A 26,307-nucleotide genomic window follows, 5' to 3' on the forward strand; every position below is an offset into this window, starting at 1 on the left:
CCAATTGTAGTTCTTGAGCATGTGTGCAACCTCAAAGATCTATATAAATTTTATATACAGCACTGCACAGATGTAACACACCATGCTCTTGAACATGTGAAGTGACAAAGTGGCAGATTCCTGGTATTGCAATTGTATCTAGCACGAACAGATGAGAATACCAGAATACAATAATACAAAAAAACTCACTAAATGCTGGTTGCAAGCAATAGGAGCTCAGAGACAAAAGTCATATAGAAATAAAACAAACATTTGTTTATATCAGCCCCTGCATGACAAGCAGCAAAATCTCTCTCTCAAACATGCCAAAATAAGGGGGCCAATTCAACCTCAACTGAACTCCCTCTGTTTTGACAGGCCAAAGATAAACCTGGATCATCCTGCAAGTGACTACAGCAGAAAGAATATGACTGTATCAAATTATTTTTCTTTTCTTCCACTTAGAAAAGCCATGCTTATTTTGGAAGATTTAAATATCCTTTTTAAAACAGAAGTGATAATCCAAAAGTCTAGCTCCAAGCCACAAAGATCTCTCAACACCCCAATGTTTGTATCCAAAATTTAGTACTCTGTATGTTTTACCTCTTTTTTTTTTTCTTTTTTTTTTCCACTCAGTTTACTCAGACTGAAAGAATACTTTGTCACGTGTGAGCACAAGCACACAGTAATTATTTTACGGATCTTTTTCCTTCCTCAACAGTTTATACACCAAGTACATACCAGCAGGTTTGGAAGGATATTTGCAGTACATTTGAAAACATGACAAAAATGGGATCTTAAATTTGAGTTATGCATCTTCCTCGTACTATTCCATGTAAACAGCATTATGTAAACACCACGTTGCCTTTAATAATTGATTACTCTAAGTCCTGATACACAAGCAACTAGAATATTCTATCTGCCTCTTTGCATGTGTACACACAAAGCCACACTTCTGAGGGTTTGCCTGCTTCTGGAGACCAGTCTCCCAAATCTGAAACACTAGCCACTCCACTTATGTAAACATCTTGGGGTTCAAACAAACTTAATGACAATCATTGCTGATTAAACCAAACGTATACAAAGGCAAAGTAAATTGAACCAGGTACACGCATGCAAAGATAAGATAGAGGCTGATTATCCTGCATGGCAACAAAGGAAGGCTGCCATATCGGAACAGACCAAGGCTCCATCAGTTTCCAAATTGTTCCTTCCAGTAATGACCAAGACTTCAAAGAACAACATGCAGTGTATGCTGCCAGAAATCATTATTTGCCATACTGAGAACAAGAGAAATCACCAGAAAGCTCATAACTTAAGTTTCTTCAGGCACATTTTAAGATGTTTTAGTTTAAACTTGTTAAAGGGGGTGATAAGAAGCTCCTCCCTCATGCAATTAAATCTAATTTTTTTTTTTTTAATGTCTAAAGACTTCACTTATTCTTTACAGCCATTTTCCACACTGGGACAGAACCTCAGGATTTCAGCAGACCACTATGAGTTAAAAATTCAACTTCTTTTGTGCCTCCACCTCTCTTCACATAGCCTTAAAACTTGACTTGTTAAGGCCACAGAACATTTCACCTCTCAAAGCCACTATGCCAAGGTGCACTACCATGATAAGTGTGATAAGATGCCCTAGCTCCGAAGGTCGTTGAGAACAGTGGCACTCAGTCATTTCCTCACCTCTGACAGCCAAGGGGGGGTTTGGTGGCTCTCACAGTACATTACCATACATGCAGTCATATCACAGGGCGATCTCTTGCCTGAAAAATACAAGTTTCTAAGCAACCACCAGTTGTGTTTGCAGAAGCCACACATGTAAATCTTCAGCTATCTAGCATAATTCACTTGCACTGGTAGAATTAGTTGTACATATACTATATACTTCATATAATGAAGTTTAATACAACACTGTTTTTTGAGTGGTGAATTAATAACCAATTCCTCATTCCTTCTCACCACAGAGACTATTCTCACAGCCTATAAATATCTAATATAATGAGGTACAATTCATTTCTTATTCTACTCACTTGAGATGTTTCTGTTCTGGGTCTGAGCAAATAAGACAAATGTCAGAAAAGACCTACACAGAGTTCAATTGATTTAATCAGCAACTGTGACATACAATTATCCTGGAAGATTAAAAACATCAACAAGAGTGAAAGCATATAAATTTTTATATTGCTGTACAAGTTAACCAGATTCCATCCTTTAGATCAAATGATCCACAAGGAGCTTTGCAGCAGACCAAAACACACAGCAATCTAAACAATATGAAACAAAGATAACAGTGTAGAATCTGTGGATTAAAGCTAGGTATTCAAATCCCCTTTTCTAAGCATTATAATACAAAACTAAGGAAAATCAGTTCTAAATATCAGTTATTAGCTATTAGTATTCAAGATACCACTGGCTAAGATTCCCGAGCAGGAAAAGAGTGTGACAGACAATCAGTAGATGTAGCTCTTATCGCTCGATAAAGAGTGTTTCAATAACCAGCCAGAGATACAGGTCCAGAATAAGTAACACTGATTATACCAAGAGTTGTTCCTAAATTTAATCATTTCAGAGTATAATTAAGAACATAGCCACACACTCCACAAAACCTAGAACAGTGGGATAGAATATGAAGAAGCCAGTAGTGCTTGTTGCTCCCATCTTTGGACTAGATCTTGGTCAGGACCCTCTACTCGGCTTTAGTCTTTATACCCTGATTTAGCACCACTCCTGTTCCCTTTCCTTCCCCTCAGCATCTAAAACAGCGATTGCGACCTCCCAGGCAGCTGAAAGCCCCCGGAATAAAGCACGAGGTAGCCAGCAGAGGGAGTCATAAGCAGGCAACAGGCAAACGATACTAGCTCATTTTGGCAGGAGAGAGCCATCAAGGTCTTTGCTCGTGACAAGGTAAAACCCAGCTTAAATCTCTATGAATGTTTGTTTGTATATTGACAATAAAAGAATCAAGTTACTTCCTCCAGTGGGAGAGAAGTGCATGAGACGGTGTCTTAACAACTCTGAGTCTTTTTAGCTCTGCAGCTGGTCACCTGTAACCAACTCCTTCCAAAAAGCTAGCAAACCACAGACAAAAATCAGGTCCCATGCCTCCTCCAGAGTAGAAGCTAAGATACAGCAGCTTCTCTGAATCAGACAAACTGTCTGGCTTGTCAGTTCATTTTCATAACGAACTTCTGCTTTTTAACAACTATTTATCTACCAGTACTCAGCGTCTGGCTAGCAGGGGCTGGACTCAAAGACAGTATTCTTTGGTGCAGCAGAAAGTAAGGATCCTATGAAGTTGCTTTGGGAGCTCAGAAACAAAACAGTTGGAGAGGTATGGACCAAAGATCAGAAACCTAAAATAATTAACAGGCAAAAAAGTGCAGGCTTATCTAGCACAGAAATAAGGAGAAGTTGGGATGGCTAAGAGCAATAGAGACTCAATTCCCTCTGCTGGTGGAAATCAGAGTGGGGCTGCCTAAAAACACACACAGAGTACTTGTAGATTGCCTTGCAAGAAACATAAGGGTGTTAGTACCCTCTTCTGTCTCTTCAGAGTCCTAAGAGAAGGAATTTGCACAATGCTTAGTAGGAGGCTTGAGAATATTTACTGCCACTGTCATTCACCATTGCATCACAACAGCTCTTCTGGAAAGAGGGGAAATGCTGGGGCTAATACTTACACCATACATAAGTGTGTACCGGTGGGAGAGACAGGCTATGACTTCCTGTACAATCTCTCTCCTAAAGTAGAACTACAAAACCTTAATTCTTGCGCTGCTAATATCTGGGGAGTGAAGAAGTTAAAATTCAGGCTAGACTCTTAGCTAGAGACCTAGCAGCAATTTTTCTAGGATTTTCCTAGGCCCAGTGTTAAGATACTGAATGAAATTTACTGTCTCTTTTATACATAATTTGAGACACCTGAAAGATGTCTGCCTAAACACCTTCTTAGAGGGTAAAAAAAAAAAAACCAAACAACAAAAAACACCACCAACAACAAAAACCTCCTATTCCTAAAAGTGGTTTACGTTGTTTAACCACAACTATTAGACACTTTATCATTATGGCCATTAGCTGTTTTGTCATCCAATGGCATTGTCATAACACTAAAGAGAATGGAGCCCACAATTATCTCAGCAGCTGCACACAGTCATCTCACAATTAAATATATTCAGATGTTTTCCCTCCACTAAAATTATGTTGGCACCACTTACCTGACTACCTACAGACTCCAGAATCCTTAAATGTGGAATATAAGCATGCAATCCTGAATTAACTTAAAATAATACTTAGAATTTAAAATCATACTACAATAATTAGATCATGAAAACTGTTTTTTATCAAAGTCTTTTGTCTTAGGATTTTAACTATAAAGTGTCTTTACCTCCAGCTGTTGTAATAAACATGTATGTGTAGTGTATAAATATAAAAAATTGTGCATAAATATTCACATATATTTGTGCATGCACACAATAAAGAGACATCACCACCCTCCCTGACCTTATTACCTACTTTAACATATGCAAATTGCTCAAAGGTCATGCAGGCCTTCCACAACATCCTGATTAAGAAGTACAGATTTCTCTCAGAGACACACGTGGACAGATCCTTGTGCAACAGAGATCTATCACATGCTGGCTCAGGGTGTCCACAGCCCTCCATAGAGAATATTATACCCAAAGTAGTTTTTAATTTCAAAGTAGTTTCACTGCCCGCAGCCAATGTGGCTTTAACAACCTCCAAACGTTGTCATCCTCCTTCCTGTTTAAAAATAACAGTGATGGCATTCATACCCAATAGGACAAGGAGTTTGAACAAGGCACAATAAAAAAGCCAAGGAAAAGGAGCTTCACCTGTCTCTTGAGCTCTTCCAATAGGGCTGCAACACTGTATACACTACACCTATTCAGTCAGAAACAGATGCTGTGCAGTAAGCTGAAAAATTGGGAGTCACTGCAGTAAAAATTACTAAAGAACAGAAACAGTTACCTGCTGTTTCCACACTCAGGCTTAACAATTTATTTCAATTCTCAGGCTAACTTTCTTAAGAAAATTTCCTGAAGCCAGCTCCTGCTTTACCTGATATACCGAAGAGTTCCTGAACTGAAATACAGCATTTCTGTTTAAAATAAGATAAACTTTCCCTCAGAGTGTGACCTTCTGTTCTTGTGCTTCACTTCTGTGAAAAAAAAAAAAATCACCTCAGAGGACTGTATCTGCCAAATTTTCAGAGCCTCGAGCACCGTGCTGCTCCTCTGCGGCTGAGGGGACCGCCGGGGCTGCCAACCCCAAGGGGGTTAGAAGGAAGGCGAACGGCGGCAGCGGTGACCTCGCACCCCGAGAGCCTCTCGCACCGATGGCCGTGCCAGAACGCGGATTCCCCGCTCCGGGCAGCCGCGGCTGACGGGACTAGCCGCTATAACGGGAGCACGGCATGGAGCAGGTGGGCCCGGCGGGGAGAGGGGAAGAGTACTCACACGGTGAAGTGGTACACGAAGCACTTCCAGCCCGTGGGCCGCTCCAAGAAGTTGTAGACCCTGCCCTGGATACTGCTGCGGCTCAGCAGGGGCTTGCGGAGACTGTAGATGGAGACGCGGGGGTCGAGGCTGACAGGCGGCCGGGGGCAGTCGGCGCTCACCACCACTACCTCGCTCCTCAGGCGCAGCGGTCGCTCCCGCTCCAGCTCCGAGCTGCAGCCCGCCGGTGGCTGTCCGCCCTGGGCGGCGGAGAGCGGGGCGTAGTGGGCGTTAGAGGTGCTCTCGGCCAGCTCCAGTGCCGAGGACTTCTTGCTGAGTGTCATACTGCCTTTCCTGGGCAGCGATAGCCGGCCCAGGCTCCGGCTTTTCTGCTCGCCCGGGGGAGAGCTGGAGGACATAGCTGGGGCACCTCAGGGAAACCGGGTGTGCACGGCGGTTTCAGTGCTGCGCTGCCCCAGGGAGCTGCGGACCGGCTCTGGGCACCCTCTCCCGCCGTCGCCGCTAGCCCGCCCCCTCCGGGGCGGCTCCTGGCCGGGAAAGGTGAGGGGAAGCTGCTGAGCCGCCAGACCGACTCGGCCTGCAGCCCTCATGCTGCCCGCCGGGAGGCGCTGCGGGCGCGATGCTACCTCAGCGCGGGAGATGGGCGTCCCCTCAGCTTCGGACTCGATATAGAGCTTTTGGGGACGCACCTGCCCCAGCCCCGGAGAGCGCGGGAGGGACAGCGCGGGCCGGACAGCGAGCCCTGATGAAAGCTAGATACCCTCTGCGTGTCAGGCCTCTCTCCTCATTGCTGGCTGCGACGTGTTTCACTTGTCCCCCTGTCACCAACATGGCTACGTGGAGGTTGCCTGAGCTGCAGGAGGTGATAGAGCAGGGACCAGGGGGGAGCACACCAGCTCCCCAGAAGACCGTCTAGGTTTCCCGCCTTCTCAGTCCACTTGGAAGCTGTGGGAAGCAAGTGCTCCAGTAAGTGTTGCCTGGGCCTGTGTCCTGGCAGAGGCTTGAGCTCCTAGGGTACAACCCCTTCTCTCAGATTTAGGACCACCAAAGCTTTCAGGGCTGCCTGCTCTGTCGCTTTTTACAGAATTTCAGCATTTGGGACTTGGGATCCTCCAGGAGGCTCTTTTTAACATGCGTAACAGTAAGGGCCTTGCCAACAGGCGCTGCAGTTCCTGGTGTTACTGTAACATAACACAGCAGATAGATGAGTAATTGGACAAACTAGAACACAGTAAACATAGTTCTGCAAACTTGCATCTTCTACAAGCCTGGTCTCATCAACACCAAAAACATTCTGTTTTTGTGGAAGGGTGTGTGTGCTTGACTATTAATAACAAGGTATTTTGAGGGCTTTGGATAACTTTCCTGTGTAGCGGAGTAACTTATGACTGACTTAACTGTGGTGTGAATCGATTTGTCATAGGGTTTTGCACCGGTTAATTTCGCAAAGAGGGTGCTCTTTGATCTGGAGTGCTGGTTTGTTGTTTTGTTTTTTTTTTCTTCTAGCCCAAAATAGAAAAGAACTAGTAAGAGCTGTGTTGAGTTCATGGTTGATACTGGTGCTTGAACAAGAATGCTGTGGGAAGATAAGGTGGTGCTAAATAAAGTTAAACAAAAACAACCCTGCTAATTGCAGTTCCATTCGAATGTCAGGCTGCACATACATTTGGGGAACTGGGCAAGCTCCTTCAGTAGTGTAAACAAGCAAGACTGTGGGCTCTTGTAAACTACTTTACTACACCTGTGAAGGACCTGGCTCCTTCATTAGGAATACAAAATCAGAACTGTTAAGAAGAGAATTTGCAAACCTTGTTTCTAAACCAGCAACATAAAAACTTGGCTTTATCCCCCCTCCACCAGAGCAAGAATAAGCTAGCTTAATAAAACCAGCATTTGTAAGGGAACTTTTCCTGCATCTGTTCAAAATAGAGTCAGGATTCTCTATTTCAAGAAATTGTTATTGCTTGCAATAAGCCTGCAAGAAAAATGGCTAATAGAAGAAAGAATGTCATTGCTACCCTTGAAGGCTCCCTGTTTTGAGGACTAGTATGATAAGGTCTTGATATAAAAATTAACAAATGTGTTTCTTTATGTAAGTGTTCCACTTTGTTTTAAAGACCAACATGTTGTCTGGATTATATAGGACTTTATTCTGAAGCCAGTTGCAAAACATAATTTACAGACTTCAGCAAAACAAGAGGCTGGATGTTCATATGTACTTTATGTTGTTCTTCAAAAACTGTTTTCAGAGGCTTTAAAAAAATATTGTGGCATTATGTTGTTATTTATCCATTGATTAACAGAGACCAGAAACCCCAATATATCTGAACCTAAGAAAATTAAAATTTTGAAGTACTTATGCAACTTCCTTCCAAAACAAAAGTTAAAGAGGTGTTAGGTACTTAAATAGCTAACCAGGGAAGAAAATTGTTAAGTATTAAATTTGATTTTCAGTGTTCAATGAGAAACTGTTCCAAGAAACCCAAGTTTCTTTCAACAATTTTCTCACTGCAAATTAATTCTCAAATCTATTCCATAGTCCAATATATTGAACCATTTTTCAGGTCAGAAATATTTTCATAATTTTTTGGTCTGGACCTCTAACACTGAATAAATGTTTCAAAGAATCATCACAAATGTAGGAATTTAAAAATTCCTTTTTTTAGTTTGTTACTGATGAATGATGACATTTATTTTATGTAAGAAAAATAATTTTGTTAGAGGCTTCACAGCTAGTTCATTTTAAAGAATACTAAAACATCTGTCTGGCACAGGTGAAGGCAAGAGCATACCTAAGTGTCAAATAATGGTACTTAGTGATGAGAATCCAGGGAATAATTATCTTTAATATATACTAAGTTATCAAAACTGTATAATAATTTGCAACATTTTCAAGATGAATACAGCATAGTAATGGCAATTTCTGGTTTTTCCCTTCGTAAGTAGCCATGTCTTCATATCAATCATGTTCATTTTACAAACAACAATTTAAGTCGAAGAATAGAAAAAAAAAACCAACAGAGATTACAGTGTATACATGGAAGAGCTAAAAATGGGAAAAGGAGGCAGATGAGTGTTAAAATATGTTTATGGAGCCATGTAGCCAGGCTTTGACAGTGAAGGGAGTAGGAAAATATGTTGAATAAAGAGTATATAGGTTTAAAATATTAAGATGGAACTACTACACTGAATTGTTCCTTAGAACAATAATAATTTGGTCTATTTTGAGTATATACAGAACTGTAGCAAAATTGATAACAACAGTGATATTTGTTATTTCACAGTTAAAAGTACTGTTTTAAATTTTTATGTCTTTAAGAGGATTTTGATTCTAGAAGTGAGATGTCATAAGTCACTAAAGTATAATGGTAACATGCCAACAAAGCTGCTGCTAAAGCTTCCAATTCTAGTAATTTAATCGGAGCTGGACTAGTAAAGCATTTCTGCCATTGGGCTTCAGTAGATCAGAAATGTTTGTACCAGTTTGGAGCTGTGTTTCTCTTGTCTGGTACCAAATTATGACCAATATTATGCATGCATTGTCAGATATGCTCATTATGTGCTGTATTTTATGTGCCTGCTATAGTATCATGTAAGATCGTACTGCTAAACCACCTCTGAATGTTTACAAGCTGGAATTGCTGCAGATAGTTATAAAGAGACACCTTGATCTTACATGTGATTTGCTTCCCTGTGGAAGCTAAGACTCCAACAAACAGTAAGTATCTGAGTGTTCTCTGTCTTCTGAAGGCCTTTAACACTTACATTACAACTACAGGTTGCAGGAGTTCTCCACTGGCATGGAAATCAACTTGTTTGCTGTTTGCTTTGGGGGATGGTTTTTGTTTGTTTTGTTTTTTAAATGTCACTTTCCACTTCTGTCCAGCTATAGTAGGCAACATGTTGAAGAACTTTTTTTAAGGAAGGGTTAGAAAGAGTTGTTTTGTCTTGATTTTTTTATTATTTTTCTTGAATCAGAGCAAATATTTTGTTGCATTCTGTTTACTGGAGAGTCCACAGTTTAATCAAGTCAGTAGTTCATTTTAAAAATACAGCCAGTGCTGAAAGTAAATGCAGTTCAGTCCTAAACTGAGAATAAAGTCCTAGATTTTTTATACATATTCATATAGCAGTAACTGTATGACAATAATTTTTTTAAATAGTCACAATCAATTAAAAAGTCCTATTCACAGAGGCATGTTATTACATTAAAAATATTAATATTAAAAACTGCAGATCAATAAGCTGCAAAGCAACTGAGTATCTCAACCTCAGACACAAAGAAAAGCTTGAAAACACAATAACATGTCAAACAAATAAACCTCAGGCTTATGGTTCAAAGCAGAGACAAGGAAAGTGGAAAGAGATTATTTTTTTTTGCTTCATTTTTAAATCCTAGGAAGACCATGGCTTAGCCATTTCAGTGGCAAGGCAGGGAGATATATATCATCAAATTGCAATTAAGAACAGTTTTCTGAGTACCTACACGTATTTTTCACTGGACACCTTGGTAATCTTATTTTCCAGTCTTTAGCTGATCACAATCTGTTAATATACAATGGTTATGCTTTTATGATGCCAGCATAACTTTAGGTTTTAAATTTAAGCAAAATCTTTGTTCCTGGCTCTTGAATACATTTATGCTTCTTTTGTATAAATCCAGCAGATTTACCCTGATAACAGACCTTGCTAGTCAAAAGTTAGCACACCAGTACAAACTCCAGATATGGAGAGTGCAATGTACTTGAAATTGCAGTATGCCCCAAAAGCCTGACCATTAAGATAGAATACTTACAATGTGCAGTAATAACTTTGTCCTTCTCCATTAGTGCCTTGCCCTCCTATAGCTGTATGGCTAGGGAGAATCCTCAGGTTAGTTCTGCTCACCTTTTCCTTCAAGTGCTGCTTCCTTCCTGCTTCCTTGGTCAGGAAGATCCACAGTTACTTTGTCATTACTCTACCTGCAATTTAGGCATCTATTAACCATTGCTGTTTAGGCTTTCTCTGAGTCAACAAAAGCAGTAGCACCATCAAGAACTTCTGCGGTAAGAAAGTCTAGAGAAAGCGACACCTTTGACACACATTCAAAAGCACAAAAAGCGCAACAGTACAGTGCTACTAACTGGGACAACTGCTACATAGAAAGACACAGGAGATGTTCATCCTTCAGAATTAAAGATTACAGCAGCCTAGTTGACAGGCAAAACACGTCCCAGACCATACACTCAAATTATTTCCTGAAAACTGGACAATATAGCTATATCCCTCCTGAAATGCTGTCTTCAGTGGCATCTGAAGTGTCTGTCTGCAGATAGAACAGGACAAACAAAACTTGGACAAACAAGAAGAAACACATGTTCCTCCTCTTGAAATATATTAACACTGCAGGAGCAACCTAACAATTCGGAAGTTGATCAGTCATGAAGTCAGAGACACATTAATGAAATCACTTCACAAAAAGGGCTAATCACTGTCAAAAAAAGACAAACTTTTAAAAGGTGTTTATGCAATCTGCTCTTCTATCAGTCTCTTTCAAGACAAATGAGACAGACAGAAAATAGCAGATAACTTTCTATTCAGAAAGTTTAAACTGGCTTTTAATTTTCACCCCTTTCTGTTGGTTGGGTTATTTTTAACTGTGGATGCAGTTAGTTTAGTTAGCAGAGAGAAGCAACATTGCAGAAGATAGTGGTACGCACCGGATATCTGGAGTTTGGAGGTTATCCAGTCCAGCAGCTGACAATCCTGATTAACACTGTCTGTTTGAACACTGTCTTACTGCATGGCTGTATCTACATTTGTAATCATTTTTTACATTGTTTCATAGGTTTTTAAACAATATCGGTGCTGTTCTGAGTGAATGCTATGCTCTACCAATGCTCAGGTTTTAAGTCCTGAAGTTTCAAGAAAGGTTCTGAGCATATATTTAGAGTTTTGGCACACAAACTATTTTTTATTGTTTTGTTTACATGGGATTCGTGGTCGAAAATGAAGTCCATAGGATTAGCCCTGCTATTTAGAACAGTATTTCTATTCTTTGTCTTCAACAACAACAAAAAAATAGTTCAAAAATTAAAAGTAAGACCTCTTCCAGGTAAGACTGAGCAAGCATATGTCTGCAACAATACTTGGTAGACTCTCAGTTTTTCTTGTTAATGAACATTCATTTATATGAAATGCCAGTACCAGCCAATTGGAATTTTGGTTTGTGTCAATAAATATAAATATAAATATTTTTTCCACAATCAGTGTTAGCCTGTTCTATTTGATTTGTTGCTGCTTGACAAAAAAAATCCAAATATAAGTGATTCTGAAGGATTCAGGTCATAAAAGTTTACTTCTTTATGAGCAGGACTTCAGGGCAGAGTCCTTGAAGGGCTCACTAGCAGTTAGGATGAAAAAAACAGAGCTAGAAGCTAACTGCTTTGGTGATTCACATGTTATAAACATCCCTCTTAACACTTTTCTCCTGCTCCCAAACTACTTGCAAATCTTGAATAAATTGTCAGTAGGAAAAATAAAAATCTGAAACTTTTTAAAGCATGGTAAAACTAAGAGGGGATACCTTTATGAAATCTTGGCCAGACACACTGGTACACACATGCATATGTATTCTCTCCAGTCTGTTTCAGCAGCTGCCTGTAGTGTCCTATCCTCCCCAATTCTTTGATGTGGTTAATCATTCAACAATTTTCATAATTGAAAAAACATTCTTTTCTAAGTATCACTCCAAAGTAGAAAACTAAAGAGGCTGACAAAACACTGCAACATTCATTTTCATCATTAAGGCAGATGTGGTATATTTTAATCTCAGAAGCATGTTAGTTTCAACAGGCATTTGATTACTCATGTAATGCCATACAGGATACTGTATGCACATTCTTGCACATGCAGAGGTATTCAAGGTCAGAGTGACTAATGGCATTCTTCAAATGGAAAGACTGTTCCATCATCTTCTCGCAAGAAAAGAAAATTCTCCTCCTTGCATTAGTCACAAACCCTCTCTTGGTTAGACTAAAGTCAGTATCAAACAACACTGCTGAATAAACTCCAAATAAATTAACTGAACCTCTGAAATGCCCCCCAAATTTTTGTTCCATACTTACAGAAGTGACTGTGCTTAATAAAAGGATGTTGTGGTATTTCAGGGAGGGTTTCACTCATACAGCTGAGAAAGAAATCACTAGTTATCACTAAATCTCTTCCTGGTCAAGGAACACTTCCTGCTTGTGATTGTGTTAATCTGTAACATACACAACATCCACTTCACACGTATGGAATGATGTGGATAGATAATCATTCTTCAGTAGGATCCACTTGGCAATCCACTTTTGATGTCAGGAACCATCAGTCTACCAGTTAAGCTTAATTGTGGTTCAGTGTATCTTTTAATTACAGGTAGTTTACTACAAAACCAGTGGGAGGTTATACACATGCAATGCAAGAAATAGAATGCTAACTCTGGCAGAAATGAAAATTTTTCAAACAATAATTCAGCAACGAGCCTTCTAATGCCCCAAGCCCTCAAAAAAAAAAAGCAGTAAAGAATAGTAGAAAAGGTACTAGCAACGTATCTTCCACTGCCTTTACACTTTTTCTCAGCAAGTAACCTCTGAATGTAAACAAATTGCAAACTATAAAATGCAGTGGATAGACCACAACAGTCAGTTATGAGAAACTGGACTTTCAGGTTTTTTCACAAAATAAGAGTTTTCGTTTCACTAGTACCATTATAACAGGTAAAGCTAAACAATGCAACATAGTCTTGCAAAAAATCTTTAAACCTGTTCCATAATTGGGATTTGATGCCAAATTCTAGTCTCATCCCTGACATTTTGCTAATTGGGTTAATTGCAGTTCTTTTCTTTGTGTCATCTTCTTTTCTTTGTGTCCTCATCTTCAGTGTCTCAGAAGCCTAGTCAGTTACATTAGCAGGATTTCATGTTTTACAGTAGCTACACTAAAGCTAAAACTTGCTGATTTTTGCTCTGCAGAGCCCCAAAATCTTGTGTGTGAAGAACACCAACGCTTCTTCTACAGTATAGTATAGTATTGCAGAAGTGTAAAACATTAGAGTACCTTTGGCATCTCTGTGATTGCTAATTACAAATCCAGTGATCCAACTGCTAGCGTAACTACTTTTTGGAAAGCACTTGCATGCATGGTGAGGCACTAACATTTTTAAATGGGGCTATTAAAGCTCTATTGAAATTTTAAGTAAGTTCAGGGCTCTGCTAAAGTACCATTCAGTGAGAAAATAAGCTTACTGATTTCAGACTCTCTGCGCCACATCCAAATCCTATTTTTAGACACTCTGAATAGATAATAACTTTATTTACTTTGTGCTAGTCAGAAGAGCAACACAACATAAACTTACTGCTAAATTACAAGTCTCTTGAAAGCAGATGTACTAACCACATTAATTCAGTGAAGAGGAAACAATCCTCCAAAGTCATACCCCACCAGGTGAAAAATAATTGCTTTTTCTTGACAAAGGCTATGAGGTAGGTAGTTAATTCATATTTCCCATTGTTTCAGACTCATTATGAGTATAAATATATGTTATAAATATATAACTCATTATAAAAAAAAAAAAGGCAGTTCGTTTGACCTGCAAAGCTTTTTCACTTTTCTTCAAAAGACACGTAGTACTTCAAAATAACCTTTGCAAATATTTTTGCATATCCTGTTCCTGGAGGTCCCTCTAGTGGCTAAAGTATCAAGTTTGTAGGCTACAGGTGTTTTGCATTTGGTTTGAGTTCGGATTTTTTTCTTCAGATGTTTTCATAATAGACATAAATGATTTTTTAACATTTATAATCCCTCCTTCTAAATAAACTGAGAAATAAAAAATGTTTTTAACATTAAGAAAAAGGAAAAGTGATTGTCACTTTAAGAACAGGAAAACTATTTCACACCGTTAGAAAATTATGTTACTGCTTACAAGCCTGCTCAACTTTGCCATTCAACCACATTCACAGCTGATTTTGAGGTATTTTGCCTTTTACAGGTCTGTTTTAAGACAAGGAGAAGCAATACCTTATTATCAGAATGTTCTCTGACACAGTAAGTCTTTTACTTGAGAGGCCTGTCTTGCTCAGATACGAAGATTGAATATTCTGATGTGTAAACATTTTTAGGGTACATACACTTTTAAAGAGAACTCCCTAAGAAATCTGTTCCAGTGCCTCAAACCGTCTCACAGTAAAGAACTTCTCCCTTATAGCTAATCTAAATCTACCCTTTTAGTTTAAAGCCATTCCCCCTTGTCCTATCACTACATGCCCTTGCAAAAAGCCCCTCACTAGTTTTTTTGTAGGCCCTCTTTAGGTTTTGGAAGACTGTTACAAGCTCTCCCCAGAGCCTTCTCTTCTCCAGGCTGAATAAGCCCAGCTCTCTCAGCCTGTCTTCATAGGAGAGGTGCTCTAGCCCTCTGATTATCTTTGTGGCTCTCCTCTGGACTTGCTCCAACAATAATCTAAGAAAATATTTGAAAGAGAACAGCAGAGTATTTGACATTTACCATTACAAGGAATGATACATGAAATTAAACCCTAATAAACTTAGTAGTTTGATGGGTAACTGTCAATGCAGAAAAAAACCCAAACAAAACACAATCAAAAAAAAACAAAAACAACAAAAAAAAACCAACAAAGAAATAGACTGGGCTTTTACTTGATCTGTTATCCAGATTTGCAAAATAAATAAGAAGAAATTATCAGACAGCCCCAAATTCCTGCAAGCATATTGAATTCAAGAAAGTATTTTCAGTCCTCCATCAAAGAGGAAAGTTCCAGTCTTTAACCTCAGACTTGAATGACCAGAGCTCAGCTCTCAGTTCTCCCACAGACTTCCTGTATAACCTCTGGTGTGTCATTGTTCTTATTTGTGCCTCAGGTTCTTTATTTGTAAATGGGATAATAGCCCTGTCCTCCTTTGTGGCTGTAATACTAAATGTGGTTGCATGTTAAGTATCCAGATTTTCTGGGGAAGAAAAGAAACAGGATTAGTCAGTATAAAGGTAGGGATGCCTTGGAACATCTTACAAAATTATGGCGTGCAGACAGATCTAATAACACTGGGATTTTAAATCAAGACACTGTATTTTGAATAGAAACACAAACTTCAATGAATGCTTTAACTGCTGCTGATACTATAGGGATTCTTCCTTTTTATTGCATTTGCCATTGCTGTGAAAATTCACCATGTGAACAAACATAGAAATAGACTTATCAGACACATAGTAACAGACTTAATTGTCACCAGTAACACTGATCTTCTAAGTTACAGCCCAACCGCTGTACAAAGGAAAAACAAATGCAGCCCATCAGCACATCAACGGCTGCAATTAATAATTGAAGGGGGAGCAATGGGAATCTGTTGAGGATTGAGCAGCTCAGGCCCCCAACATAAGAAGGACATAGACCTGTTAGAAAAAATCCAGAGGAGGGCCGCAAAGATGATCAGAGGGCTGGAGAACCTCTTCTATGAAGACAGGCTGAGAGATCTGGGCTTGTTCAGCCTGGAGAAGGGTCTGGGGAGACCTTATAGCACCCTTCCAATACCTAAAGGGGGGCCCTGTAGGAAGTCTGGAGAGGGGCATTTTACAAGGGCATGTAGTGAAAGAACAAGGGGTTATGACTTTAAACTGAAATAAGGCAGATTTAGATTAGATATTAAGAAGCGGTTCTTTACTGTGAGGATGATGGGGCACTGGAACAGGTTACTAAGAGAAGCTGTGGCTGCTCCATTCCTGGAAGTGTTCAAGGCCAGGCTGGATGGGGCTGTGAGAAACCTGGTATCCTTGGCCGTGACAGGCGGGTAGAACTTGATGATCTTTAGGTCCAACCTGAACCATTCGATGATTCTATGAAATGTTATGTTATAAGACACAGTTTAATTCAATGAACATTCAAATGAAAATTTCACCTTACGAGGCCAAGGAATGTAAGTAATAAGTCATTGCACATACACAGCCTGAACAAGGCAGTGGGAAGAGCTGTATAAAGTGTTACGAATTTGCAGTATAGCAGGTGCATTCAGCAGCTTACAAAACTTTTAATCTCAGGCACCTGTAAGATAGTAATCAATTATGAATCTCCATACTCAAGCATTATTTCCCTCTTAGCAGATTGACATGAAACCTGGAAAGCTGCCTGGAAGGGAGACAGATGCACAAATATGAATAATGGACAGAACGGCCAGCAAGCCATATTAGAACTCCCCAGAAAAGGTAATGAAACTGTCCACGAAATTGGTTCATAATAAACACATCTGCTTCTGAGCACAGGGAGAACATGAAGGAAGGGGAAAAAAAAAAAAAAAGTTTGCCTGACAGAATACTGTAGTTTAAATAGATAGATAAAAAAAATACAGGATTTCAACAGAGAAGACAGAAGTATAGTCTAGGAGGGACTGAGTCTCACTCAGGGTCTCGTAAATGAAGAGTTTTGTTTCAGACCCAGTATTACTCTTTAATTGTAGATTAAACTAAGCAAACCACTCAGTTCTACTTTAGAGAAGAACTCCTGTTTGGGCTACGACTTTCACAGTCTCAGCACCTAATGCTTTCTGTCAAATCAGTAGTCAAACCTGGACAAAAATAGCCAGTGCCTTCAACACCGTATGTTACAATCTGGTTCAGCTTTCAGAGAGCATTTCTTGATTAAGGTTCTGCTTAGTTTCAGAGGTTTATACTTCAAGCAAGTATCACTGTTGTAACAAAGACGGAAGATAAAGCACTTTTTATTACTCATATGTAATGGAATTTAACACAATTGTACTCCTAGAAATAAAAGCATTAATAGAAATATGGATAGTTAAAAAAAATGTGGCATATTAATATATAAAGAAAATTTTAAAGCAATCCAGAATAATTACATGGGTTATCATAAGAGAAACAAAATCTGCTGTTCTTTTGAACAGACAGAATTTAGATATCAGACTGTTTTATGTCGGTTTTTATTGTAATCAAAGTGATGCATCAGAGATACATTTTTCTAAAGGTTTTACAATAAAAAGTATAGAGGAATCCAGACTTGCAGAAGAAAGGAGAGTTTAAAGCCTATAAAAATAGCAAAATCTGTCTTGAGGACACTGAATATTTATGACATACATCAACTTATGCCAAAAAAAACAAAGCCGCAGTACAAATATATAGGAATCATACCACTTATTTTGATAGTGAAGGACAAAAAGTTTTTGAAGAAACACATTAACATGATAATAAGAAAGTTGAAAAGCTTGGCCATATATTTGGCTTCTTCAAAGTAGCTTTGATTTAGAGCAGTTAACTGAGCTGCAATAGTTCATACCAAATGAGGTCTGTTATGTATCAAGAAAGCCCCATAGGCAAGTTACCTAAGGAAGCATGATAATGCAACATTTGTGTTCTAAATACAGAATAAATCCTTTAAATGGATTCACTGTCAAGGTTCACATGCTATGCACCAAAATTTTAAGTTATCAGTGAAGACAACTGGACAGTGTTTGTTTGGAAACCTTAATCATTAAGAGAGCACTTAGACTGAACACACATGTGCTCTTGGAAATTTGTTAAAGATTTCTGTAGCTGGGGAAAGCACGTGACTCTTCTCAAAGGGAATATAGGATTAGTTACCAATGCAGTTACTCAACTACCAAGTCATTGCAATAATTTGAAAAGTTAATTTAAAAAATACATTCACAGCTAAAGTACATTCCTGTTTGTTGTCTGTTTCTGATAACTCCATGCTCCACTACTGCTACAGAGAAATACTTCCTATTTGCATCTTCATCTGTTGCACAGGGCTTATTTTCATCCCAGGGAAGAGCTATCAGTATCATTATACACTAGCAATGTTTACTTTTATTGTCATAGGACTGGTGCGCCAGGTAATCTGGTAACACCTTCCTCTCCCAGCTAGAAAAAGGGAGTGGCAGCAAACAGTATTGATAACAATAGCCACCTTCAGCACTTCAGATGGATGTGCACGCCTGTTGCAAAAGACAGCCAGCAGGTAGGATCACTAACTATACTATGTATATTAAAAGATGTTTGTGATTCATCCAAGAAGAGATCATTACTTCAATTTTTTTTTTTCCCTTCATCGTCTGTGAGTAATCAGCAGTGATATAAAACAGTCATTGCTATTCTTTCTTCCTTTTGAATAATAAAGTATATGTAAAATTTCCAGATTTTCCTTATCAGGAATTTCACAAGCTACTTGTTGCTGTCCTTTGTTTATATTCTTGATTGCTTTCTGTAGTTTTTTTTCTGTTCAGTACTTTGGTTTTTTACCAAAGTAGTACCTTACTAAAGTAGTAAAGTACCTTACAAAGTAGTACCAAATAGTAGCTACATTACTGCATTTGTCCCATTCTGCAATTCAGCATCAACAATGTTCTACTGTTGAGCTCTTCACTGTTAAGACAACCTTTTAGTTTGCACTAGGAGTATCAAGTTTCACAGATTCTTGTATCTAGAGTCTATGGCTATATGTATGGCTATGGTTTTGGCCTAATATAAGCAGACAGCATAACTGTTACAGTAAAGCAGTTGTCTACTATACAGCTGTTTCTGAGACAGCAACGTACAGAGATAGGTCCATGACTTCTACACTCCTGCATTGTAAGGGTTCTATGCTGTCGGATTCTTCTGCCAGCCCCATGAGTTTAAGACATAAGCATGAACGAATATAACTATATACTGTTCTACTCTGTTTTAGTTTTTCATGTGTTTACTGCCCACTCATCCTTAGCCCTTGAAGACAATTCCCAACACTATCTTGGGGCACAGATGATGTCTTCAACTCTATTTTGATTTTAACTTTTTTTAAACTTTTAATGTAATTTTTATTTTACAAGATTGCATTGGGAACAACCGAGTATCTGAATGTTAGGTGGCAGAGTTAAGGCAGAAAAAGCCCTTTTTATTTGAAGTTTTCTGATAAAATGCAGTTAACTACTTCTAAAGACCCTACATTCAGACAGCGCCACAGAGGACACAGACAGAAATGCTGTCAAGTCAGAGTCTGGCTAATTTTATTAACTCTTCATCTGGGAAAGCATCTTCTCCTAGTGGGTTAAAAAACTAAAATCAAGAAAGGTGAAAGTCATCCTTGTCTTTGGTATATAATGCTCTTTATTCTAACGAATAGCTCAAGAGAACTGCTCATGTAAATAAAACTAGGTACACATTCTCAAGGCACTAGGTCTATTAACTTCAAAATAGGCTTTTTAAGACCTTCATAGAAGTAAACTGAATGTCTGCTAATTATTTCACCTCGTATTAATATGTACCCTGCTTCAGTTTCACACCTCGTATTAATATGTACCCTGCTTCAGTTTCACATTTAGTATTATTTACCATTTTACACTACCTATGCTTGACTGTATGGCAAGTGTAATACTAAGTCATCCCAGTAAGTTGTGGTACCCTAGAGCACTACATAACTTGTCCCATCATGTATTTGATATGTGTAGCTACATTGCTACTACAGTAAAGCAGGACCTTGTGCTTATGGAAGCAATGGGATCTGTTTTGGGTTTTTTTCCCTCTTATCACAGCACCTTAGATCTATAAGTATTGTACCACACACCACCCCCAATATTGTATTATACACTGTAGAAAAGAGGTGGAGGAGGTAGGGTTTGTTCTGTAATTGCTCTTTTCAGGACGAAATTATGCTGACTGAGGCAGAAGACAGCTTAACACAGCTCAGAAAGGCTTTGAATATCTATAAACATCAAGTGAAGGAAAACATCTGTTATTCTACTTATCTCCTACAGCATGTTAACCTCTGCCAAGCACAGAATTGACCACCTTTGAAGATTTACCTCCTGTTTATAACTGGTTATTGCCATGAGTACACCTGCCAACAGAACTGTTAAGACACAGGGAAAGCATGTGTATATGGGGAAGCAACAGATGCTTTTAGTACAGTGAATTTGACATGCTGGGAATCGCTGTGCCAGCACATGCCTCTTGTCCGTCTACAAGCCGAGATGATCTTGAGTATCCCAAACATACATGTGAGGTACCTCTTTCTCCTATACAGTGAAGCAGTCCTTAACAACCTTAGGTCATCTGTATGTCACATTCAGACACTTTCTTCTGTGCCCTGCATTTTTATAATATCCTTATTCATTTGGACCTGATCTAAACCTATCTGATATGTAACCCAAGAAAGAGTGCCAAAGGGCAAATTGGCTATGATTTGCTGCAAATGTGGGTTAAAAATCAACACTATACAGAAGAAAAAAGAAAGGCTAGGCTTCCTAGCAGTGGGCAACAAGCATATATTTAAAATCTAGGGCTGGCAGGCCTTGCTATATACAAGATGCTACACCCATATTTATGGAAAAGAATTAAAATACACATTATAGTGCATTCAGTGGGTTCAATTTCTAAATGTGCAACACAGCCCAGTGACCTCTCATGCTTACGCATGAGACTTCCTGAAATTCACCACCACATCCAAATGCAACACAAATTTTGGAGTTATTTGAAAAAGGTAGAGATTCATGTCTTATCAAGGGAAAAAAAAAAGCATAGAACCATTGATGAACAATTTTGCCATTACCATTTTGCAGAACGTTCAATACGGTCAAAATTGTCTCCACAGCTTTGTTATATTTAAGGAACAAAACAGACTACAATGTTTTCCTAAGGTCTGGAATTCTCCAAGTACACTGTGTATATGGTTTATGCAAGGGAGTCTTGGTTTTGAATACACTTCCCTTTTCAGCTCTCAAAATTTGCCTAAAGTATTGAACAAGCTCTTATAAACAGGAGATGATGAAAGCAGTCCCACAAGGAAACACAGTGAAGGTTTCCCCTCCACCCCCCATAAAAATTGCTCTGTTCCATAAAAAATGTGTGGCTACAGGCATGAAATTGAAAGAAAAAAAAATACTGAACACATGACAAGCTTGAAAATAGGTAAAGATTATTTTAGCACAACTTATGGAATTTGTAAAGATTGGTACTTAATGCTAGGGGCTAAATTCGTGAAGTCAGCTGTTGGCATCAAGGGAAACATTTGTGAACTTTTCCAGGTTCTACAAGTATGGTATGTTATGATCTTCACAAATGAAAAATACTAGCTGATCTCAGCAAAAGCGCATTGAATTATTTCAAGCCTTTCCAGTTCCCAAGCATTGGTCCTTTTTATTTTAATACTTCTGCTTGCAGTAGTTTTTATTGTGTCCTTTGTTTTCAATAGTACTCATTCACCAGTGTCCACATAGAGTCTATATTCAACTAAAATGTTCAGGTATGGTTTTGTCTGCCTTACCTGAACATTGTCCTTCCTGAAGCACTTGTCTAGAATTGGAGCTACTTCCACATTCTTCTTCTTTCAGCATGAACTACAGTTGTGGTTTCGCAATACATTATTTTCAGGACTTCGTGTGTCACGCTATATACCACATTAGTAAGCCGATCCTGATGAAAAATGACCTGATAAAAATGAGTTCAAGTGAACTCAGTCTGATTCACTGTGAGGCCACACAAAAACATTTGTTGGCACAGCTTCAAAGTGGCATGCTATGCTGTGGGAACAGAGCAGTGAAGGTCCAGGAGTATTTGAAGCTATTGTCAGCCTCCCCCCACACACTATACACAACATGCTATGTAAGCACAGCCAATTCCTTTATTTTAATCAAGCAGTGTTGCTATGTGTTTTCTCTCGTCTATTCCATCTGCACCTTCCATTGTTTATTTCCCTTTTATCAGCTCCCTACCTTCTCAGGTTTTCTCCCCAGAATAAATCCTCTTCTATGAAATTCACTGACATCTGTATGCAAATTTCTGCAAACTCACTAAAAGCACATTATTCAAATAGCCTCTGATGCTCTTTACTGTGTAAACCAAATGAAGATGGAAACAAAAAAGACAAAGTACCTATATTTGCATTAGCATTTTGCACATTCATTTGTTAAAGGTGTGTTGCTGACCCCAGCCAAACCAAAGCACAATCCACTCTCCTAGAAAATTGTAGGAAGACTCCTGTGAATACCTGATTTGCCTTGCACCCTTGTGTCCTTCCTAGCAATTACAAGAAGGATCAGGCTCAAGAGGCATACCTTAGAAAGCCTACACTAGTTCAGTGACAAGGCTCTCCTCCCACACGTCTTTTCATAGCTTGCTGTTGTTGATGACGTTTCAAAATATTCTTCCTCCTCTGACATTTTGTTCTGATTATTGACTGCACAGATACAGTAAAGAGGACTTACTTGAAATAACATTCTATAACAACTGCTGTGCTAGCAAGGAAACTGGTAACACTGATGTTTCTGAAATCTGATGGGGCCAATTCACATAAATATATCTGGACACTTAAACTTCTATTTTACTAGGTCACTTCTATGCTTCCTTTCTTTGCATGATTTTGCTTCAAGTTCCTGTCTAGCCCTGTGTCTGCAAACTCAAGGTCTCCAGTTAGGAAACACATTCCTAAGGTTGCTGTCAATCTCAACTAGCCTGTCTCTCTCTGTCCTAGTCAAAGTATGGAGAAACCATCCCATAAGTTATTTGCTGTGTACTTGCTGCATCCTTCCAGTTCTCATCTTTGACAGTAATGGCTTTTCTTATCCCTCTTGTCTGAACATGAGGGATGTGTAGTGTACTATAGTTCCAGTTGGACTTGTGGCGATCATTTCTTTGTTTCCTTTTTTCTATTTCTTCAGGTCTCAAAGATTTATTTGCTACAGGCATGACAAAGCCTTGTGCAGGACAGCTGGCCATGATTTCTGCTGGTGTATTTCACCATGCCTAGGTGAAACAACATGCTTTATTTAGCAATTCCTTGGCAATCATGGCAGATGGTTCTGCTTTGTCATTAGGCTGTGAAGCAGAAACATTTCATGCATCATCATTAGTACATTTGAATGTACCAATTCCCAACAAACATTTTCCAAACCTGCAGCATAAATATAAGCAAGATAATATATATAACTGCACATAGAGGTACATACATCAGTCTTTCACACAGATACACGTACATTTATTTTCCCTAACAAATATTTCCTTTTGTCTCACGTCATATAAACATATTTCCATGGCAGGTTCCTTTCCTGGATTCTAGTTAATGCCTTCTTATACCTCCTCTTTTCTGTTGCATCCATTGTGATTGAAATATTGTTTCTTCACACTTAAAGGTACTCATGAGTTAGAGTCCATCCACTTCATTTCTGGAGCACATGCTGAAATTGAACATGAGTTTTGCAGTCCTTACTCTGCCCTTCATTTTTCTGGTTTTCTTTATCCTGATCCCCTGCACCTGCTTTGTTCTTCATATTTATTATGTTTGAATTCAAAACAGGAAAGAAAACATGGCAACTATTGAAAGCAAATAATTCCATTACACTGTTGCTGGCAATGGCCCAGTAAACTCACTGATGGAATTTTCCTGGAGTGAGTACTTGCACTAAAGTCAGTAGGAGCATTTCCATTAGTGAAGTTGCATAAGCATATGTGTATCTTGAGGATCAGAGCTATGGATGCATCTCCAGCTCTCAGGGTTGCAATAACATGTAAGTTAAGGTCAAGCTCTTTGGGTCACAATTTACAGACTACACAATATACAGAATACACAACTGGGGATTTTGTACTGGCTGTTTTGCTTGCTCCCTAACCAGTGGTATAGGGTTTAATTCTTTCCAAGGAAGTATTTCTCTGAGTGTGGTTACTATTTTATCTCTGGGAAGCCTTGTTACTGTTCTTCTCTTGAACCCATTACTTGTTGTGCTAGCCACAAGTATAAATGATCTTTCTCATCATCCTTTTGCAGTGGTAGGCTATTACATTCTCCTTTTCCCTTCCTGCAATCTTCTCTGCTTTTGGTTACACAATTCTGATTTGCTCAAGCTTTCCTTATCTTTTAGTGCAAGGTTTCTGTCCTTGCTACTTCTCTTGCTCAAACCTTCTCCGGCTGGTCCGTAATTCCCTTGAAATCTCGCACCCAAAACCAGACAGAATAGTGCAGCTAATGCTGACTTCATGAAGGCTATCCTGTTTACACTGTCCTAGCAGCATTTTTCTTTTGTAACAACAGCATAATATTGCTCACTTACCTTTGCTCTGTCTGTAACCCTTAGCTTCTTTCAAAGGACTGCAGTTTAGCCAGTGGTATCTCATTACATGTCTTAGTAGCTAATTTTTCCTGCTCAAGTGAAGTCTGTTGTATGCTGCTGTTGCAGTTTCCCCCTTACTATTCACCTGCATCATTATTGTGAGCCCCCTCTTTTTCTGACCAATAGTTAAGGTACACTTTTCATTAGGATTTGTAGCTTATCCTATCCTGCACCAGCAAGGGCACAGTAACTGTCACTGTCTTCTTTTGCTCCACATGAAAGCTTCCTTCAATGTTTATAAACCAATGGATTTGCTCCATCGGCCACTGTAGCTAAGGGTGGGCTTTGTGGCTGTTTTAACATCAGCAATACTGGGACTACTTTATTACTGCATTTAATCATTTCACCTACATATTCCAATGTACTCCTTGAGTGGGTGGAGGAATCTGCTAGTAATAAAAAGCCAGGGTGTGTCCCTGATCAGCATACTAATATGAAGGAGATTTCTTACTGGTGCCAAGTCCTGAGAACTAATGATTACCATACGCCTACTCTCTTAATCGAACCATTACCCTTGAAGATAACAATTGAGGTCAAGCCATCCCTTGACTGCACCCATTTTCACAATGTATGTTTGAAAGGCTTAGATTGACCTTTCTTCCTTCCATTGACACAGACTGATCCTGGTTAAAATCTAAAAGAAGGCTGAAGTGGACCCATGCCCTTGTCATATATCGGGAGGTGCAACATCTGTTATTTCTTACCACACATGGAAGAGCTACACATTCACAGTGGGCTAAGTGGCAGCAACAATAGCTAGAAAGAACCCATGGAAAGCTGGAGGAAACATGGAGAGAAGTAAGGGAAAAGGAGGCTGGAGAGAGAAGGAATGGCAGAGAAGTCAGGAAGAAGAGCCAGGAGGAAAAACAGTCCTGAAAGAGATGTACATAGCTCTCAAAATGTTTCTTTGCAATTCTGGTATCATTTTTCCTGGATAAATCCCTCAGGAAAGCACCCCTGCAGCAATCCACTTTGGAGTTTCCCTACAGCCATCACAACTGTTCCCCTGAAGTTGTACCTCCCTGACAGTTTTCTACATCCCAGAAATCTAGGATGTCCAAATAAGAAGTTAGGACCATCCAAATAAAGGACTAAATAGTATTAGGACCTGCAAGCTCCAGTGCCACAAGTGCTGCTTGTACAGTGGTACAATTCTAACAGCTCCCTATTTATGAGGTTAAAGAAATAATGATTCATGAGACTGGCTGACACCTGGAATGACTTAATCAGGCCATCCCTAATGCAAATGACATTGACTCACATTTCCAGAGGTAGGTGGAACTGGCAGTTGTCTTTTCCTTATAATTATCTTAACTTGCTTTGCTAGTTAGGAATGGATTTCTAGGTTATATTTCAAATCTGGTAATCATTAAAGGTACATTCTTTCCATAGATGTTTGTAGTCAATGGGAACATCTAGGGCAGAATTTGACCTACAAATTTAAATAAGTAGCAGCAGCCTAGATAGAAAAATCTGTACTTAAGTCTGACCCAGAACTAAAATCGGATTTTTCAATATGTATGTGTGTGTGTACACAAAATTTAAAATATGAATGCACATATTACAGCAGGCAAGATTTTTGTAGCTTTCCTCTCCCCCTTAAGTATTTCTGATTGCTTGTCCAAGTAATTTTTTATCAGATTTAAAACAATGGAATTCTTTCAGATAATGGAGAGGAAAAAAATTTAAGTATTGGGATTAAAAATAGGTTGGATTTTTTAAAAGTAGTTTA

General features: G+C 39.0%; 1 protein-coding gene across 6 annotated transcripts in view; it reads right to left on the bottom strand.

Moving 5' to 3' along the window:
• Positions 1 to 26,307, bottom strand: part of KCNQ1 (potassium voltage-gated channel subfamily Q member 1) — a 402,777-nt gene that overhangs the window by 355,739 nt on the left and 20,731 nt on the right. The window contains exon 1 of one of the 6 annotated variants that reach the window (XM_061463083.1): positions 5,460 to 6,026. The exons of 1 other annotated variant lie outside the window; for it this stretch is intronic. In XM_061463083.1, the coding sequence (XP_061319067.1) occupies positions 5,460 to 5,857 (398 nt within the window). In that variant the 5' untranslated portion in view covers positions 5,858 to 6,026. Of the gene's footprint in view, positions 1 to 5,459; positions 6,037 to 26,307 lie in introns of those variants that run through there. 4 more of the 6 variants (XM_061463084.1, XM_061463085.1, XM_061463086.1 and 1 more) reach the window with 4 other exon arrangements.

This window comes from Pezoporus flaviventris, unplaced genomic scaffold (assembly GCF_033815535.1).
Source record: "Pezoporus flaviventris isolate CSIRO_AGI_PZ_B2104156 unplaced genomic scaffold, CSIRO_AGI_Pfla_v1 ptg000036l, whole genome shotgun sequence".
In the NCBI taxonomy this organism is placed as follows: domain Eukaryota; kingdom Metazoa; phylum Chordata; class Aves; order Psittaciformes; family Psittacidae; genus Pezoporus; species Pezoporus flaviventris.